Source organism: Quercus suber, unplaced genomic scaffold, assembly GCF_002906115.3.
Source record: "Quercus suber isolate HL8 unplaced genomic scaffold, Cork oak 2.0 scaffold_83, whole genome shotgun sequence".
Lineage (NCBI taxonomy): Eukaryota > Viridiplantae > Streptophyta > Magnoliopsida > Fagales > Fagaceae > Quercus > Quercus suber.
The window spans coordinates 1,139,561-1,155,776 of record NW_027069548.1 but is presented as its reverse complement, the minus strand read 5'-3'; the positions used below and the strand labels follow the sequence as shown (position 1 = coordinate 1,155,776).

The 16,216-nt window shown below is 34.7% G+C and overlaps 2 protein-coding genes and 1 non-coding gene across 3 annotated transcripts; 2 read left to right on the top strand and 1 right to left on the bottom strand.

The window, feature by feature from the left end:
- The first annotated feature begins 2,223 nt into the window (after nt 1-2,223).
- On the top strand, nt 2,224-2,304 carry TRNAL-AAG (transfer RNA leucine (anticodon AAG)). Its single transcript has one exon. It is a non-coding gene; the product is annotated as a tRNA-Leu (tRNA).
- Nucleotides 2,305-3,168: 864 nt separating this feature from the next.
- LOC111995748 (protein CPR-5) lies at nt 3,169-7,455 on the bottom strand. Its single transcript, XM_065773942.1, has 5 exons — nt 6,913-7,455; nt 5,771-5,827; nt 5,403-5,438; nt 4,520-5,254; nt 3,169-4,051 (listed from the first exon to the last, which is right to left on the bottom strand). The coding sequence occupies exons 1-5, from the start codon at nt 7,312-7,314 to the stop codon at nt 3,515-3,517; spliced, it is 1,767 nt and encodes a 588-aa protein (XP_065630014.1). The 5' UTR covers nt 7,315-7,455; the 3' UTR covers nt 3,169-3,514.
- A 657-nt stretch (nt 7,456-8,112) lies between these two features.
- On the top strand, nt 8,113-13,153 carry LOC112034607 (protein phosphatase 2C 57). The gene is made up of 11 exons (XM_024067421.2): nt 8,113-8,544; nt 9,554-9,682; nt 9,813-9,915; nt 10,233-10,343; nt 10,847-10,926; nt 11,057-11,110; nt 11,771-11,887; nt 12,070-12,124; nt 12,261-12,293; nt 12,391-12,437; nt 12,782-13,153. The coding sequence occupies exons 1-11, from the start codon at nt 8,222-8,224 to the stop codon at nt 12,903-12,905; spliced, it is 1,176 nt and encodes a 391-aa protein (XP_023923189.1). The 5' UTR covers nt 8,113-8,221; the 3' UTR covers nt 12,906-13,153.
- The last annotated feature ends 3,063 nt before the right edge of the window (nt 13,154-16,216 follow it).

Below are 16,216 nucleotides of genomic sequence, written 5' to 3'. Positions count from 1 at the left end.
AAACACGTAATAACAAATAAAGAAGAAAGCTTCGGCAGGAAAGGTTTAGCTGGTATAATAATTAACACGGTAAATATAATAAAAAGGTACTATAGCAAAATAACTAGTACAGCAAGTAAAGACACCACAGCAGGACAACTGATGCGGCATACATGATAAAAAACGTGCTACAGCAGGATGACTAAATACGGCAGGTATAAGTTATAATGAGAGAAATCAAACATATTTGCAATCAAAATTAAGTATGGAATCTGCCCATAGAATAAGTAAACAAAGAAGGAACCCAAACTCCAACTTGAACAACCTTGTCATAGGCTCATGCCTTAAAAGTTGCGTATTTTAGAGAATAGGCCTAAATGACTACTAGCTATTGCTTTTGGAGACTTCAAAGAGTGGGTTTGCTAAGAGGGAGAGAAAAGATGGTCTATTGATGCATGCCCCTATTTTTGCCATGTTTTCTCTCTTCTTTTTCTTCCTCTGTGTTCTTTTTTTTTACTCTTAGTTTCTAACTACTATCTTGTTGTGGGTTGTTTTTATTACTTGGGTTTTTTCCCTTTTTCTGGGTTCCTCTCTCTGGGTATTTACTACTCTTTTATCATGGGTTTTTTTTTTTTCCTTAGGTGCTTTTCCCATTCGGTTCCCATCGAGTCTCCCCCTTCATCCATGGCTAGCTCCTTCTTTTATAGTGAATTGATTCAATGGAATTTCTCCCTTTTACCCCTAGGGTTTTACCAACTGTTTTTGATTTGTTGTGGGCATCCTTTTAAGACTACCCACCAACCCATTGGTTGCCCCGACCACTGTTATTGCTTAGTATATGTTTGCTACACGACAAAATTCTCTTTTGTTTGTTCCTGCCGTATACTCCTACTTCTAGGTTCAAAGATAAGGATTGGATTACCTCACTACCTAGCTCTATGGCATGCATTAGATAGTTCAAACCATTTACTACTTCTTTTGGGTAAGATACCATCCCAGTAGGATATATTCCCAAAAGAAGTTATGACAGGAAACCAAATATTGACTCCTTTTTCCCACCACCACCAAACCACACCCTCTGAATTCCTTTGATCGTGGGGCCACCTCCCTTGTATTGGCTGGGTACAAGTTGGTGGTGCTTCGGTCCTTCTGTTTTTGTCTTCTTTTGTTCCCACGCTGTTCCTGCCGAAACAGATTAGTTCTGTTTTGTCTTGGTGCATGTCTCTATCTTATTTCTTCACACGTTTCTTGCTATGTTTGTCATTTCCTTAGCTTGGCTTTTCTTTCCTTCACGTGTTTCCTACTGCTCCTTGTTTCTTTTCATCGTTCTTTTTCATATCAGTTTTTAGGCCTATCTTTTTTATACAAAAGGATTTGGGCATTTGTGGGCCAAATAATGTTGACTGGATCAAAAGGGTCTTGGGCTCAATTTATCTTTATCTACCGAAACCATTTTGCCAAAGAATTGTATTTTGTGGCAGATCTGTATTCTGCAGCAGATTTGTATTTTGTTGCAAATTTGTGTTTTGTTGTAGATTGCTTTCACTTGCACATTTTTCGTGGGACCCTTCTTGTTCTTTGGTCTTCTTGGTGGGTCTTTGGGCCTTGCTTCTCATTGGGCTTTCTTCCTCATGGGCCTTTGGGTACAAGTTTACAAAAAATGGGCATCAACAAACAAATTATACTATTTTCATTTCAAGTTGCAACTTGTAACAACCAATTTATTGTAGCATAGTGAAAACTTAATTGAAATTGTTGGTTTGAGACCCTCTCATGGAAGACGGTATTTGATGTGACAGGAGTATGTAACGTTTATCTCTTATGGGGTGAGTTCTACATTGGTCTACACTAGTTACATTAAAAATTCCTCTTATGGAGAGAGAATTAAATTTTTTTATTAAATTACAATTTGGTCTTTAAGGTTTGCAGTTATTTTAATATGGTTCACCAATTTTAATTCGGATTTCAAAATGTTTATTCAATCTATTTTGGATACTAATCTAGCCATTAAGTACTAATAAAATGATGTTGTTTCTTTTGGTTTAATTTTTTTTTCTCTTAAGAGTTATATTTGCCATCAACTTGAATGAAATGGCTATTTTGGAAACGGAATCAAACTAAGTGGATTAAAATGAAAACCGCCACAATTTTTTGAGTGGAAAAAAGTATAATTAAAAAAGGAAGATAAAATATATGTTTAGTTATACATTCAAATAATGAATGCAGCTAACCATTAACACCAAAGTTGAGATGGCCGAGTTGGTCTAAGGCGCCAGATTAAGGTTCTGGTCCGAAAGGGCGTGGGTTCAAATCCCACTCTCAACAATGCTTGTATTTTTCGCTATACTATTTCTTTTTTCTGCTCTAGTGGTTGTGGTATGGTCTTAACTAAGTCCTAAATTCTAGCAAAAGAATTTCCAAATAACAATATAGCAACCAAGTAAGGATATAGCCCAAGCTCACTAGTTGCCTTTTTATTAATCAAGTTTGATTGTGCCTCAAACAGTAAAAAGAATATGTTAAATTAATTTGTGAAACATAGAAAAGAATCCTACACAGGAATATATTGAACTAGCAAGTTAATCCAGAAACTACAAGGAAGGGATAAGGCAACTGTCATTCAAGACAATTCCATATTTCATGAGAAAGGATCCAAAGCTTTAAGATTAGGATCAGACATTTAATAGCAACTCAATTTAGAAGCGGCAAGAAAAAAAAAAAAATCAAAAGAATCGAAATAAAGTTGGTATTAATTTGATGAACACTTGTGTGCGTTTGGAAAAAATTATTTTTTTCCAACTTATTTTACTATTCAACTTATTTTTGCTACTATTTATAAGTCTACTATACTTTTTGATACTATTTATAAATCCTGCTGTACTATTTCAACTAACTTTTACCTTTATCTAACATACTTTCATGTATCCCAAAAAGACCCATCATATGATTTTGCAAGATTTTGCCATGACAAAACCCAAATACAATGCCCACCATATAACATATCATCAACTATTAGCTCAACATAGGATAACCTCTTGGCTTGAAAATCCTAACTTTAAACAGTAACTTAATTTTATATCTGATACAGTTTCAAGTATTTTGCAAACTTAACTGCAAAGAAAATAAAGAAATCAATGTTTTGTTCAGTACTATAAACCACCACACTATCTCTTTTTTCTCCATGCCAAATGAGCACCAAAATTTGTATGTTATTGTGGTTTCTCGAAACTCAATTTGAAACATATCTAGATTGTTACATACAAAGCTATGTCAATGTGCCAGACTAAAACTAAAATACAACAGCTTGATGTTACAATGCACATTGGTCCAGCAGATGAATAAATAAACAAGGATATTATAATAACTGATACATTAATAAATGACCCAGCTATTCCAGCAGAGTTTTCACCCAAAATAAAGCAATTGTTGGCGGCTTTTGATATAGAAGGGAGTAGAGACTAATAAGTTATGCAGCTCAAAGATCCAAAAGTAACATTGATACAGAATGTGTAAAAGCTCTTCTTGCTGCTCCAAACTATAGTTCATTACCAGTAATTAGATAATCTCTCACCAGCAGCAAAAAGTGATCTTTCCAGTCACCAAGACTTGCAAAAGGCACAAGACCACAGAATAGTGGTAGAAAAAAGAGCAAGAATGCATAGAACAGAAATCGGCGGATCCAGTAGGGAAATATTGCATTGCCTTTTGTCCCTTGAGATAAATTTACAGAACCATGAAGGAAACGGAACAAGGTTGATGTACAGACATTAGAGAAGAAGTGCAGCACACAGAGAATCTCCCAATATAGGAGCCAATAATATCCACTCCCTCCCAGAGTATCCACACAAAGCTTGCCTGCAAAACCACAGGCAATTCCTAACAGCAGGACCATCACAGTAACAGGCATTATCTGTTTTGTAGTTGATGAACGCTGGAGAAACAAAAAAGCAATTGCGATAATCATGAAGACACCAAACAGCATTCGACTCACAACTTGAACCTGACACCGAAGGACTTGCATCCCTGAATTGAAAGATGCCATTGGGCTTGGGATCCACCAAGACTTGGACTCCTGAAACAGGAAAAGCATCACCAAACATTTCCTAGACAAGTAAAATAGCATTGGGAAGAAAATACAGCCAAAATAAATTGTCATAAGTGGAGTGTTGTCTGGCTGAAGCAACTGCTACAGATTTTTTATTTTTATTTTATAAGCAAGCAAGTGCTACTAATCTCAAGAATATATTTGAAGATTTGGATTTTTTTTTTTCAAAATAACAGCAGCATAAAAAAAAAAAATTTTGTGAGCCATTAAGATAAGACCTCAGACAAAACAAGTCCTAAACTAATTTTGGAGAACTCACATTGTTTTGCTTATTTTGGATGAATGTATTTTTGGGATGCCAATTTCTTTGATAAACCACATATTTTGACAAATACACCTATTTCTTATTGTTTCCATATTGAACCTAGAAGCACATCTATGATGTTATGTTAGCAGAAATTAGAGAAGTTGAAAGCAGAAATAAATTGTACTTGCCTTGGGTGAAGGTGTACAAGATTCAGTAGCTTCAGTAATCCTTTTGTATGAAAACACATAAGTGCCATATAACAGGGAAGCTGACATGATAAACAAACCAGCAACAAGACAGTCTATGCACTTTCTAAGCAGCTCAGAATGTCTCGTCTCTTCTAACTGACTCTTGAATTTTTCAGCTTTAAAAGATGCCTTTGATATTCCCATGGCTAGTTTTGACCTCTCTAAATGATTTGAATCATAGTTAAGAGCCAGCTGTGTCTCTTTCAGCTTCAATCTTTTCATAGTAAGACCAAGCTCCAAAGCTTTAAGGTCATTAGAACGAGCTTGCTCTATGAGAGATTTCTGAATACTGCCATGCATGGACTGCTCAATTGCAGAATCAGATATGTGCGGAAAGACACAAGCCACTTGATTTGTTTGCCCATGAAGGACAAGTTCCTGAGTAATGGAACCAGTTAGCATATTCTCTCTCCCCTCTTCAACGGTATTTAATAGATCCTGAGTTGCAAAATTTTGCAAGGCTGTGTCTGACTGAAAATCTTCTACACTGGAGTTGTTTGTACATCCTCCCTTATCAAGAGTCACAGCTGGAGTAGGGCCTTCTTCATTAAGGTTGTTGAAATGATGTCCCCCACTTTTTACATGTGATTCATTGATCAATCTAAGGGTCCTCAAGGTGCTACCAAATGACTTCTCAAAGTTCCTCATAAAACAATCAAAATTTACACCAAAGACCTGCAGCCACATAGGCAATCAAGAGAAGAGGCAAAAAGATACCACTTTAGCAGCTTGTATATGGGTGATGTTGATATGAACTTCAAGGGGAAACTTAACTTGAAAAACCAGAGTCATGGATGAGTCAGCAGTTTAAGGTCTGGCTTACATTGACTAAAGATTCTCTGACAGCTGAAGTGCAGATCTGCAAGCAAGAATAAATCAATATTAGTGGATGATCTACAATTCAAACTTCAATGCAATTTAGAAGACGTGTCTAGAAGGTTGCAACCCCCACGGTAACGAGAAGTTACCAACCGTAGACATTTGATATGTGAATCACTGATGCCAAGGATCAATGATGCCTTGATAAGCAATTAAGAATTTAAGAGCCCCAATGAAATATTCAGTGATCAAATTAAAGCTTTTGGGGCATGCCAAGAACGGTACATGGGAAGGACCCATGAATGCACATATCCTTTGGTGGAAGGCAAAGTTTAATAATCACAATATCTGATAAGAGGGCTATAAGAATACCGTTGAAAGATGATCGATAGACATCCTTCCACCTGCCGTGTCTTTCGTTTCCAGAACCTAAAATCAACAAGTACAACATTCATTTGTTAATGCATAATCTTCTCTTATGGGATCTCACATAAAAAGTTTGATAGTATGGTATGATATAGGTTAGTGTGTGGGAATCACTAAAGCAAGACGCTAAATACAAATATCTTGAGCCACGGCTACTGGCTTTTAAAGTGCTCAAAGACTTTTATTCACTAAGGACCATACAAGACACAAGACACCAAGCCTCGGCACTGATTTTATATGACCCCATGCAGTGCTTACCCCATAAAAATTAAAGCTAATTACAATGAGAGAATTGACACAGAGCTCATAGAAGTAAATTGAAAACTTAAACCATCGCATAATTAAAAAGAAAAAGCCTTCATATTAGGAACTTAAGTTCAGACCAATAATTTTGAAGATGCCCATAGGTCACTCCACACACACATCAAGACGTGCAAAAGATGCTCTCTTCGGTTTTTTCCCCTTTTTCCTTGTAAGTGAGAGCATGAAATTAAAAAATTTAAAAGGCAGATAAAGTCCCTCAAACCCTAACTTTTCATACAGTACTATCATGTAACAACTTTCTTTGACCTTCAACTGCTTTCAATCTTTCACAAAACTCAACATCATATGATAAAAATAAGAATAAAGAACAAGAATTGCAGACAAACCCAGCATCAAAATGAAAACTTTCCCAATGATCATCCAAGCAAATCACCCAAAAAAAAAAAACATCTATGCAACAAATGCCTTGTTTCAAAACATAACCTATCACTGAATTGTTACCTCAATCTCAATGAGCAGTAGACTTTTAATGCATTTAAACATTCATAGATATCAAAACCCCCAAAAAGCAAAATCCTTTAAACCCAATTCCAAATTTCGAAACTTCCCATTGAATCAAAATTCAACAGCATATCTAACACAAGAGTAAAGAACGAGACTTTACAATCGAACACAACATCAAAATCGAAACTTTCACAATAACCCACCAAGAAAATCACCAAAAAACAACAAACCCAATAATCCAAATAACAAAAAAACCCAAAATTTCCAAACTTGATCAATGAAATAAATCACAAACAAAAAGGGGGGTCAAAGTTTCGAACCAGAGCAATAACAGCTGCAACCGACATTCCGAGAGGGAGAGCGATGGCGTCCACATTGCCGACATTACGAGGCGGCGCCGCACCAAACAGAGGCCTAGGGTTTCGGCGTCTAAGAACCACGCGCGTGCTCGAAGATGATGAGGATGAACATGAAGACGAGGAATGGTTATCATAATCTTTAGATACCCTTTTCTTGTTATTGTTGTTCTTCGTGATCAAGATAATCTTTTTCTTCTTCTTCTTCTTCTTCTTTTTCGTATTCTCGGTCTCTTCACCGTTGTCGGTGGGACCCGTGGTCGTGGCTATAAGAGGAGGAGGATCTTGGACCATCGGATTGGCAATGGAATCGACGGCGGGAATGGAGGATTGTTGAGCCGAAGAAGAAGAAGCCTCCAATTCCATGGAGATGAGAAGAGAGTGGGACGGTGGGAAAGGTCAATTTTTGAATGTTGTAATTATTATAAAAATAAAAATAAGAATAAAGGTAAAAATAGTTTCGAATTGAGAGACTTTTAAGTTAGCGCAGCGAGAGGATAAAGAATATTAAAAGGGCGTAAATCATATTTTCAGGTAGCGTAGCGAGAGGATAAAGAATATTAAAAGGGCGTAAATCATATCTTCATTCTCACGTTTTCAGACGATTTTTATTTTGGTTTTTAAATTTTATTTTTACTGATTAGTTTCAATTCTAAAAAGCAATTTTCGTTTTAGTACCTGCTATTATCTCAAAAAGACAAAAAATACGCACATGACAAAAGGTAGAATTAAAAAACTTTAAAATATGTCCACGTCTCACTGCAAGTTCCACGTGGCTTTCCGGTCCTTACCTAGTCCTAATTCACGGATTTTATTAAAAAATAACCAAATTTCTAAAACTATATTATTAGTTAGGCAAGGTTTGAAACATATTTGGTTTATAGCAATTCGACTTTTTTAGAGTCGATTTTGCCCTTTGAAAATCCACTAGGAAATCGAGTGTTAGAAACTCGATTTTGGAAATCGAGTTTTAGAAACTCGATTTCCTAGTGGATTTTCAAAGGGCGAAATCGACTCCAGAAAAGTCGAATTGCTATAAACCAAATATGTTTCAAACCTTGCTTAACTAATAATATAGTTTGAAATTTATAGTTATTTTTTTAAAAAACCCGTGATTTCCACCCAATCTGGAATCCAATCCGTTAAATCAGTTAAAGGCCTTCCTTCATTCTCTCTTATCCTTCACAGAAACCAAACATCCACCACTTCTCTCACAACCAACTGTTCCAAACACTTTGAACCCACATCCAACTGAGTGTTTCAAACTCATTTAATGGCACTACTAACCCCACAGTTACAGAAGTTCCTCTTGACAAAGCTGACCCACTGTAGCTCTAGCCTCAAGCCACCTAAGAAATATACTAGTAGTAGTACCACTACCAAAGCAAGAACCCCATGTTGCTCTGCTATTGCTATTGATGCACCATCATCACTCACTGGTGGTGTAGCCGGTGTTCGATGGGGATCAACGGCTCTGCAGGGTCTCAGGGAAGAGATGGAAGATGATATTCTTGTCAGGTCTGATGGCTTTGATGGGTTCTACTTTGCTGCTGTGTTTGATGGCCATGGTGGGTTGTCTTCAGTCAAGTTCCTCAGGTTAGACTACATGGAAATTTGTGTAATAAAGTAGAGGAATATTGTGTTTCTTTTCTTGTTTGTATGGTTTAATGTTTTGTATTTTAGATTGTATGCAATGTTGGAGTAGCATTTATGTTGATGGGCTTGGTGGGTTTCCATGCTTTGTTTGTATTTTCTTGCTTTCTTCTTGTTAGAATAGTAGTTTAATGATTAAATTTGTCATTTTCTGAAATTGTAAGCTTTTGGACCAAGTGGTAGAACTGAAATAGTGTTTCTACGACACAATTTCAGTATAAAATGAATACTATTTGAACTTTTGCGTTAGAGATCTCCAAACCTTAAAGATTTGGATGTCTGATTTCCAAATTAATATATAGAATTGAAATATTCTTTCTAAGACACGATTTTTGTATAGTATGAATACTATTGAATTTTTGCCTTAGAGATATGTGTAATATCCAAACTGATATGTGGCATTGAAACTGTGTATTTAATGTGTCTTAGAAACACTATTTTAGTTCTATCATATTAGTTTGGATATTAGGCAAAAATGCAAATAGTATAATAAATAAACATCTTTGTTAGAAACATCAAGAGATGTCAGTTGAACCACAAGGCTTTTGGTGTAAGCATTGCCACTAGGATTTGAAAATTTTGAGTTGATATTGCAGAATTTTTCTTGACCTTTTCATTAAATAGGTAAATGTATCCTCTTTATATTAGGAGGGACTCCTCAAATTATATTTAAGTATCTCAAATGCTATAAATGTTACTTGACCAATACATGGTGTGGATAAATGGAACATTCTATCTTATTCTGTATAGGGTTTAAACAACACTATTGTTTGGAGGTATGATATCCACTCAATAAAATTTTATCATCACATGTCATGCTGAACCTATACTTGAGCCCCTTGCTTATGTCTGGATTTGTTATAAAGAATGCTCTGGAATATAATCTGGAGCAATTAATTCTCAATTAAGTTATCTTTGCAAGATCCTATCTGATTTTATGTACCAATCACAGGGATGTGCTTTATAAAGAGTGTGTTGAAGCTTTACAGGGCGGGTTGCTTTTGAGTGGAAAAGATCTCAAAACCATTAGAGAGGCATTACAGGAGGCTTTTGCAAAAGCTGATGCAAAGTTGTTAAATTGGTAGGCAAATAAATGTTTTAGGCAAAATCTGTCTTGGTCAGCCTAACACATAGAAACCATATAGTCTCAATATGATTGTATATTCTATATCACTGCATTGAAGGTTTAGATGGTGTTTCATTTTGTAAAGGCTTGAAATGGCTGGGGAGGAAGACGAATCGGGATCAACAGCTACTGTTATGTTCCTTGGAAATGATACACTGTTTATTTCACATGTTGGTGATTCATGTGTGGTATGTATCCCATCCTAGCATTAATTTAGGAGCCCATGAATCTTATGGTTTAATGGTTGTTTTCCAGCCCTTTTATTTTTTGAGGAATTTAGAATTATCTATAGATAGTTTTTCAAACTTGATTCCCATTAAGATATACAAGAAGGAAGGGAAATACAACCAAAAAAAAGAAAAAAAAAATTGAATAGGGTAAAAGTAGCTGACTCCAAGAATTTTTTCCTCTATAAGTTTTCATGAATTAGATTGAGCTTAATGAAAGAAGAGATTAGAAAATTTTAATGATTTTTCATGTTTTCTTGGTGAACTCGTTGATGCAGGCTCTATCTCGTTCTGGAAAAACAGAAGTCTTAACCAATCCTCATAGGCCTTATGGAAGCAACAAGGCCTCACTTCAAGAAATCAAAAGAGTTAGAGATGCAGGTGGATGGGTGTGTCTTTCTGTTCATTTTCTTCCAAATAATAAAGAAAATTTTGAAACTGCTATGGAAGTGCAAAAATCCATTTACCTTAGTATTCCGGGGTGGTTGATGTTTTGAATTGACATCTCATCTTCACTGCTTTTTCCTTGTTCCAAGAATTTGAGGTCAACAATACTTCTCTCTGCAACTTTATTTAGCTTTACAATAGGAACCTGAGTCCAATAACCTAAGGTGAAATTTATATAGCTTCTGTATTCTCAGATTGCCATATACTAGGAAGTTGGAGCACCTGAATGTTAATAGACATTTAAGATGCCAATTCTTGGTTGAAAATCCTCGGTTCAATTCAATTGGCATCTTTACATGGCTTTTACTATTTTGGCATTTTTGCAATTAAAACCTCTTATCTTTCAAATTATTTAGATTATTAATAGAAACTCCAGTGTTTATTTGGAGTTCATATCTAATCCATATTACATGTCATGTAACAAGTGTTCTTATGGTGTCTACAGATTGGCAATGGAAGGATTTGTGGGGACATTGCTGTATCTCGTGCTTTTGGTGACATGCGGTTCAAGACAAAGAAAAATGAGTTCGGTCTTTCTCCTATCTTCTTTTTCAGAACAAAATTATCAATTATGATTCTTTCCTTTAAACTTAAAATGTATGGCCTACCACTATATGCATCTGCTGATGATTTTGTGTGTTTTAACACAAAAAAGGATGCTGAAGAAAGGAGTAGTAGAAGGGAGATGGTCTGAAAAATTTGCTTCTCGGTAGGTAATCTCATATATTTCTTCATAATGTGTGTTTCCACTCATATACTTCAGACCAGCTTATTTTTGTTGCTGTGATATGTCTGTAGTGGATTGCCCTCATTATTAAGTTCTCACATTTTCAGTCAAATCAGATGATTGGGTAAAATCAAACACAAAGTTTAATCTGTTGTCAACTCTTAATGAACTATATGACCATTCTTGGCCACAAACAACAACAAGGCATTAGTCCCAAAAGGCCACAAGCTATATGTAATTTGGTTATTATTTGAGTGCTCCTGGAGCTCCAGTTTGTGCTTGAGGGCTACCAATCGAATGGTTGAGAACCCAATATTTGATTTTCCCCCTTAGAGTGGATGGATGAGGAACCATTCTTCTCCTAAAAAATTTCTCATGTTATTCCCCATAAATCAAAAACCATTTAAATTTATCAAATGATTTGGATGTATCTTTTCTTGGTCTGAATTTAATGATTCAAAATTCTAAATTTGGTTGCCGCCATAATGATTTGGATGTATCTTTTCTAAGTTATTATTTGAAGACGTTTCTAAAATAGTTTTAGCATAAGTTGGATATTCCCTTTTTTGTATGATAGCAGTTGATAGAATCTGGCAGACTTTATAAGATTTATTTGACAGTTAACACATTTACTTTTTACAGTGTGCAATTCAATGCAGACTTGGTTAGTGCATGTCCTGATATATTTCAAGTAACTCTTGGGTCAGATGTGGAGTTTGTACTGTTAGCATCTGATGGCTTATGGGATTACATGAACAGGTCTGTTGGGCCTCCTTTTTCTCTTGGCAATTTCATTAGGCGGTCAGGTTAAAAGCACCTGCAATTTTTTTAATTAGCTTCCTTTGTCTGATAACATTAACGGAGGAGAATCACTTAGCACTTTTGCTATTTTTTTTTTGTCTGGTTTGCAGTTGCTTAACATTTTTGCTATTGCTTTTCAGCTCAGAAGCAATTAGTTTTGTTAGAAATCAACTTCGACAGCATGGAGATGTTCAGGTATTGTGTTAGTACTTATTATACTAGTTCCATAACATTTTTATAACCTAAAAGTCAGTATAAATTGCATATTCTTTTCTTTTCATTTATATTTTAATCATGGGCAGTGTTAACTTTCCTCTTGTTCTGATTTCAGCTAGCTTGTGAAGCACTGGCTCAAGCAGTTCTGGTAATGCATTAAATGATCATTTCTTTCAATCTACACAAATTGGTTAGGTAGTTTACTTGGGAACTTATAATGACCTAAAAATGCATATGACCTGCAGGACCGACGATCAGAAGATAATGTCAGCATTATCATTGCTGATTTAGGGTATGCACCTATTCATTCATATATAACTTTTATAATTTATTGGTGAAGCCAAATTGGGTTGACTGAATAAATCTGATTCATCCTCTGACCAAAAATTAATAAATCATTAGAATGACAATGGATCTCAAGATTCACAATTAAATGTTCTTTTCCAACTGGAGGTTTAATTGTTTACGAGCTGAAGTTCAAAATATGGTTCAAAATTTTTGTTGGCACCTATTATTCTTGTAATACTGTGTGTATAGTTATTCACTTTGTTTGATTATTCAGAGATGGAATTTTACCATATTCTGACTATTTTTGTTAATCTTTCTCACTTTGCTTTGGTTCTGACGTGTGCATAGGCAGACAGATTGGCAAAGTTTGCCACTTCAGCAACAAAATTTTGCATTTGAATTGGGTCAAGCTTTTGCTACAATTGGTATCGTGTCACTTGGAATTTGGATGTCATCTCAGCTGTCATTATAAACTTAAACCTCTCAAAATGTAAATAATTCAACATAGATTTCCACACATTTTGTATGTATAATTTAAATGTACATGTCTTATACCTTTATAATGTTAGTTTAGGAAAGTCAGAATGATCTAAAAAGAATACTAGGACCTTTGTTTATGTCATATTTAACTTCTGAAGTTCAGTAATTGTAATTACTGCAACATACTGATGGCTAAACTAAAGTCAGGATTTATGAGAGATGCATCTCAAGGTTTGACCATTCATTCCTGGTCCGTTAAAGCCTAACCAGAAAATCTATTCTCATTCACCAGAATGAGCTAATCGAGTTCATTAATAGGACCGATCCTGTTATATCTCCTCATTGATTGGAAAGAACATCTTAGTATCAAGATGCATCAGTATTAAGCCCAGTAGGAGAACTGAAAGGAACAATTATAATATCCAAAAGTCTATGCATTGTTTGGACAAAAGATTTATACAACATGGATAATTCCTTCTTTTATAGGAAAACATGGATTTGGACCAACATACACATAAGTCTCAGAGTTTCTTAACATAAGGACAATACCTAGAGTAATTAGTAGGAATTGTTTCAAGTTCTTATTCTGACATGGTTACCTACTTAGGTTTTCTTGGTATGAAATAGAAGTTGACTTGGCTACCTCTTTTAAAATCTCTTCATTGTCAAAGAAACAATTGGTATTCATTATCAAGGTGTAATATTATATATCATGTTCATGAAGGAATAGAAGTTTTGGTGGTTTTGGTCATAAGGTCTTCCCATATGGGGGAGAGGAAAAGACTTTTAAAAGAACTTTAAGTGAAACAAAGAGAGTAATCACAGTCAGTGAGCCTTTGTTGTGAGGCAGCTATGTGAGAGATTGAGCACTGATATATTAATTGAGAATAGTGGAGTTGATTTTTCTCTCCTTGGATGTAGGCAAACTCGTGTAAATTTTTATCTCTATTGTGTGTACATATTGTTCTTTATTTGTCTTTACTGTTACTTGCTCAAATTTGTGTAATTCATCCAGAAAATAAATGGACATGGAAAATAATAAGCACAACAAATAAACAGCTAGTTTTGGACCTTTTACTTTGTGGTTAGGGATCAATCTATAGAAAGCTTGGTCATTGTTTACCCTCTGAATCCTTCCCTTAATGATTGGACATTTACTTGAATCAATTGGTGGAAGGGGAACCATGATTTTTGCAAGAGGAAAAGGGCTGTATTCTTTCTCACAAGAAATGTGAGATGAGGGAGCTTTTTGTCCTGTCAAATAGAACTTACTGGAGAGTAAATCAAGTTCCATGAGAAATCATGTTCAAGAGAGAGAAAAAAAAGGGGGGTGGGAATTCTTTTTTGTCACTAAGGCACCTAATTTTAAGGGATTAGATGTCACTATCAAGTCTAATTCACAAAAGTTCCATCCATGATTGTGCATAGACTATGTATGCAGTTCTAACTCGGTTGAGAAACCACAGAGTTGTGCTATTGAAATTCTGTGCCTCGATTAGAGAGGGCTAATCTATCCATAGAAAGAGACTAGACATGCTCTAGAGGTTTCCAGTAATCTAAGTGTGCTATGATCAGCCATAGTGTAATGGTGAAGTTGAATTGTGTTAGATAAATGAGTTCCAATAAAAATGTTGTAACAGAGAAGAGGATGAAAAAACAAAGTCAGCACTGAGGAGCACTTCTAAAAAGAAATGAGTCTCACAGCTTTTGCTGGTAATTAAGAAGTTTGATGCCTAATGATATTTTTAAAGTCACAGTCAATAGACCATTGGATTCTCTGTTGAAAAGACTATCTTTGAATTCCCAAAATCATATCATGTGCATGGTTTCTGTTATTTTATAGTCATATGTTGTTCAAGTCCATAGTTGAAAACAGCAATTAAGTAGCATATTACCTACTATTGATGTACAAAAACTTCCAAGTTTTGACTATCAATTTGGAAAAAAAAAAATCAAGTATTAAATAGTTTTGAGGAAAGTGGATGGAACTAACTTGCCAAAGCTTGCTTCTATCAATTGGGGACCCCCACCGCCACTATCTTCTAGGCACTAATAATAGATCCTTCAATATTTTGTGTTGTGTAGAAAGTAGAAAACTACAAGGTGCATAACGATGTATATTCTTGACTTGATATTTATGAAACCCAATTTCTCAAAGCAGTCAGAACATGGAATCATTGCAAGAAAGAAATGTTTGGACGGTGAGAACAAAGATTACAGAAAATGTCAAAAAAAAAAAAAAACCATTAAATTTTAAAAGTGAGTTTTCCGATCTCTTGGCTCTTGGCTCTTACTGAAAGAACTGTAGGTGCTTTGTTCTTTCTGTAATTATATTTTGACTTTGCATTGTAGTCACAAAATTACTGGCCATTTGTTTTCAATTTTGACTGTACTATATAGACATACATCTTCTCTAGAGCATTTTTTGAACAAAGTAATGATTCTCAAATATAATAATCATTTTCCAAAGTAATTATTGTATTTGAGTAATAATTACTTCGGAAAATTCACTGTTAATTAAGATTGGTCAACTAGTAAACGTCGTGCATGGCCATTCTAGCCAAGTATATCTTGAATGCCAATTGTTTCTGTCTATTCCTTTCTTTTTGTTTATGTAATTATATCTTGTAATAATAAGGATAGAGTTTACTTCTAAGTCTCTTTCCTCAAATTTATTATGTGACAGTTCACACGAAGAAATTAAAAATCATTTTTAAAAGGACTAACTCGTAGGATCAAAATGAAACTATATCAAACTAAAAAAAACACAGCTATAGACCTGCAGGAGCTATTGTTGCAGAGTATAGGCTGTGTGTGTAAGTGCAGCTATAAACAAACGGGCCTATAGCTGCATTTTAATAGAAATGCAGCTATAGCACTCATTTTTTGTAGTGCAGACATCATGAATTTGCTCTTTGCTTAAAACTATGAGTGAATTTTTTCAGATTTTGTGAGAGAACTAAATTAAAATTATAGAGATTTTTAATTCAGTTCATTTTTTATTTTTTTAATATATAAGTTTTGTTTAAATATAATCTTTCATGTCAATTTATATAAGTCATATATTATTGAGTTCATATCAATTCAAATAAGTACTATATTATTATTGAGTAATTGAAAGATTTTAAAGTTTTATATGAAAAAAATATAATCTAATCAATTATTTATATGGTATATGCAATATATTTTTAACTTTATTTAAATGTATCTAAAATTTAACTTCTTGAACTTTAAAATTTTATTTTGAAAAAATAAAGAATGCACTAGATACATAGCATATATAACAATTATTTGACCCACAAA

What these genes read in the sequence shown, in the direction of transcription:
- LOC112034607 (XM_024067421.2), top strand. Translation starts at nt 8,222, where the DNA reads ATGGCACTACTAACCCCACAGTTACAGAAGTTCCTCTTGACAAAGCTG. An exon ending in TTAGAGATGCAGGTGGATGG is followed by an intron (nt 10,344 to 10,846) that starts GTGTGTCTTTCT and finishes TGGTGTCTACAG; the next exon opens with ATTGGCAATGGAAGGATTTG. An exon ending in TCTGAAAAATTTGCTTCTCG is followed by an intron (nt 11,111 to 11,770) that starts GTAGGTAATCTC and finishes TACTTTTTACAG; the next exon opens with TGTGCAATTCAATGCAGACT.
- LOC111995748 (XM_065773942.1), bottom strand. Translation starts at nt 7,314, where the DNA reads ATGGAATTGGAGGCTTCTTCTTCTTCGGCTCAACAATCCTCCATTCCC. An exon ending in TTGCAGCTGTTATTGCTCTG is followed by an intron (nt 5,828 to 6,912) that starts GTTCGAAACTTT and finishes TGTTGATTTTAG; the next exon opens with GTTCTGGAAACGAAAGACAC. An exon ending in CTATCGATCATCTTTCAACG is followed by an intron (nt 5,439 to 5,770) that starts GTATTCTTATAG and finishes TCTTGCTTGCAG; the next exon opens with ATCTGCACTTCAGCTGTCAG.